The sequence below is a fragment of the Erithacus rubecula genome (genome assembly GCF_903797595.1).
Source record: "Erithacus rubecula genome assembly, contig: scaffold_774_arrow_ctg1, whole genome shotgun sequence".
NCBI classification, from domain to species: domain Eukaryota; kingdom Metazoa; phylum Chordata; class Aves; order Passeriformes; family Muscicapidae; genus Erithacus; species Erithacus rubecula.
Window position 1 is genome coordinate 1 of NW_027635565.1, and position 3294 is coordinate 3294.

Here is a 3294-nt window from a genome sequence, read left to right on the forward strand (position 1 = left end):
TTATTCATCAGATACACCACACTCACCATGCAGTTCTTCTCTACTTTATTTTTTAATCTATCTCTTAAAAATTGTTAATAAATGAAAGAAAAAGGGCAAAGTGGCCCAAATATCTGTGCAGTTCTTCAACATCATTCCCTAAGCAAACAAAAAAAGACCCCAAAAACACCCAAAAACAGAAGATAAAGAAGCAAAAATAAACCTTGTCCACAAAACCATCTACACGCACCTCCAAAGCCCCTCCTAAACCCATCTGATTGAATCTAATCTAATCTAGTCTAGTCTAATCTAATCTCCATCTCTACTAGAGATTGAAGAGGGTCAGGGAGTCCCAATCCATCCCATCCCCGCCGGGCAGGGAGCTCGGGATGTTGGCAGCCCCCTGCTCGGCGGGGATGCAGCTGGGGAGGGTCTCACTGCTCTCCCCGTGCCAGGCCGCCTCCAGGAAAGCCGTGGCCAGCACGGTTTCATCCAAAGCCGGCTTGGCGGGGCTGAGCTCAGGCAGGAGCGGCTCTTGTGGCCAGTCCAGGTGCTGCAGGTCACCGAGAAAAGAGAATTCTCCTTGCTCCGGGCCGAGATCGAGCAGAGCTTCCCAGTCAGCGCTGTCCTTCAGCTCCGGCAGCTCGCCCGGCTCCTCCTGGGCGCTGCTGGGCAGCCAAGAGGCCTCGGCAGCTGCAGGGGGATTCCAGCTGTGGCCGCTTTCCAACTCCTCAAACTCGCGCAGCAGCTGCTGCAGCTCCGCGCCCACCTCAAGGCAGCTGCGGGCGGGGCTGGGGCAGCGACGGGCCCCAGGATCAGCACTGGGATGGGAACCGGGATGGGCATCGGGATGGGCTCCGGGATTGGCACTGGGATGGGCTCCGAGATGGGCTCCGGGATTGGCACCGGGATGGGTTCCGGGATGGGCTCCGGGATAGACACTGGGATGGACTCCGCGATCGGCACCAGGATGGGCTCCAGGCTGGATACCGGGATGGGCTCCGGGCTGGGCACTTGGATGGACACTGGGATGGGCTCTGAGTTGGGCTCTGGGATAGACACTGGGATGGACTCCGGGATCGGCACCAGGATGGGCTCCGGGATGGGCACCGGTCTGAGCTCCGGGATGGGCACCGGGATGGGCACCGGGATGGGCAATGGGATGGGCTCTGGGATGGGCTCCGGGATGGGCACCGGGCTGAGCTCTGGGATGGGCAATGGGATGGGCTCCGGGATGGGCACTGGGATGGGCTCCGTGATGGGCTCCGGGATGGGCTCCAGGCCGGGCTCGTCTGCCCGACCCCGCCAGGATCTGCTTTGAAAGCCTCCTGCGCCCTTTGCAGCTGCTGCTCCTCAGCCCCTCGGCGTCCTGGGGGCGAAGCTTCCAAAAGGCGCCTCTGCCCGGCTCGCCCTTCTCCCGGGGCACCTTGATGAAGCGCTTGTTGATGCACAGGTTGTGCCGGATGGAGCTCTGGGTGCAAAAGAGAGCAAAGCGCGGGGGTGAAGTGCTGCCGGCGGCATCAGCACGGCCACGGGAGCGCGGCGCTGTGCAAAGAGCCCCGGGCAGCCCAGCAGGGCTCCAAAGCTCCTCCTACCTGCCAGGTGGGATGGGCGCGGCGGAAATAGCAGAAGTTGTCACTGATCCACTTGCAGATGGCAGCCAGGCTGAGTTTGGGCTCCTTGCTGGCTTCCATGGCCATGCGGATGAGGGTGGCGTAGGAGTAGGGCGGCTTGAGGTGCGCGTTGTTCTTGTAGTCCATGTCCCCGGGGAGGGGAGGGGACAGGGCCAGGGTGGCGGTCACCGCGCTGGCGCCGGAGGACGCGGGCGAGCGCGGAATGTCGATGTAGTGGCAGAGCTCCCCGGCGCTCAGCGGGAAGCCTGGGCACTGAAAATCCACCAGGCTCACCAGGTTCTCCCAGATGCTGCAGCGATCCTCGGGGTCCTGCGAGATCGGGGCCAGGCCCAGGTGCGCGCCCGTCAGGTTGGCGAGCCACAGCAGCTCTGGCTCGCCACCGGGGCGCTCGTCCTGGCTGCAGCTCGGCTGTTCCTGAGCTCCGAGCGCGGGGCTGGAGCACACCATGGCTGCTGTTCCCGGGAACGGAGGCGATGGACGGGGCGGCTGCTGCAGGGAGAAGAGGCACGGAGAGGGTTGAGGTTCTGAGAGCGCAGAGTTAAAATGGGTCTAAAACGTGGGAATTGTATAGAATAGATTGCGGGGGTGGAAAGAAAAGTTGAGTCTGGTAGGCCTGGGAAAGGGAACTTTGTCTGCACCTGCGTAATCATCATATGATAAATACTAAATATCTCAAAATATATAATAATAAATAAATATAAATATAAATATAAATATAAATATAAATATAAATATAAATATAAATATAAATATAAATATAAATATAAATATAAATATAAATATAAATATAAATATAAATATAAATATTTTTTGGTAATTGAATTATTGTTTAACCGTAACAAGAATCATGAGAAAGGATATTTGCGGGTCCTGATGAAAATTACAATACATACTCGGATAAGATCAATGTATACAATAGAACAATATGGGTTTAATAATTAATATACAGTTATGTAATGAAAAGGGTATAAAAACAATTCCATCTCGAATCCATGTCGGGGTCAGATTTGGGGTTGTGCCCCTGATTCCCAGAGCTCTTCAATACAAACCCCTGCATTTAATGCCCCTGTGCTGATGCGTTTCCACGCTCAGTTCAGTGCCCGGCACCGGCAGGGCCAGCCCCGGGTGTTCCCGGTGCCCCCGGGGGCTGCAGCAGCCCCGAGCCGCGGGGACATTCCCTCCAACCCCCGTGCCCCGTGCGGGGCTGGCACTGCCTGGGGCTGGCACTGCCCAGCGAGGGTTTAGCCACAGAGAGAATGAAAGAAATCAATCAGCATCCCCTCCCCGCGCTTAAACAACACAAATCCAGTCCTGCAGCCACCAAGCAAAGCTGTTTCTCGCACCTGCCCCGGGATTGAGGACGGGAACTCAGAGCCCATCACCCCTAAAGACTCTAAAACACTCGTCCATCCCTATCCCATCCCTGCCACCAACTTCCTTCGCTTCGATGCTGTTTGTTGGCCATTCCTCCCTTCCCCCGGCCCCCAAAACCAACCTGCAGCAGCGGCGAGCGCCGGCAGCGCCCCAAGCGCGGCGCGTCTCCAGGCGAGCCGGCAGCTCCGGGCTCTGGGCAGCGCCGGGCGGGGGATGCGGGGCTGGCTCGGGTGCGGGCTGGTGGCTTTTGAGGCAGGAGAGAGAGAAGGAGAGACGCCAAGAGAGGGGCAGAGCGGGCGGAGAGCAG

At 57.7% G+C, this 3294-nt stretch overlaps 1 protein-coding gene across 1 annotated transcript; it reads right to left on the reverse strand.

The window, feature by feature from the left end:
- Positions 1-304: 304 nt before the first annotated feature.
- On the reverse strand, positions 305-2063 carry LOC306816651 (forkhead box protein J1-like; the record flags this gene model as incomplete). Its single annotated transcript, XM_079333078.1, has 3 exons — positions 1575-2063; positions 1281-1450; positions 305-800 (listed from the first exon to the last, which is right to left on the reverse strand). Exons 1-3 carry the CDS (start codon positions 2058-2060, stop codon positions 305-307), a joined length of 1152 nt encoding a protein of 383 aa, XP_079189204.1. The 5' UTR covers positions 2061-2063.
- Between the last annotated feature and the right edge of the window lie 1231 nt (positions 2064-3294).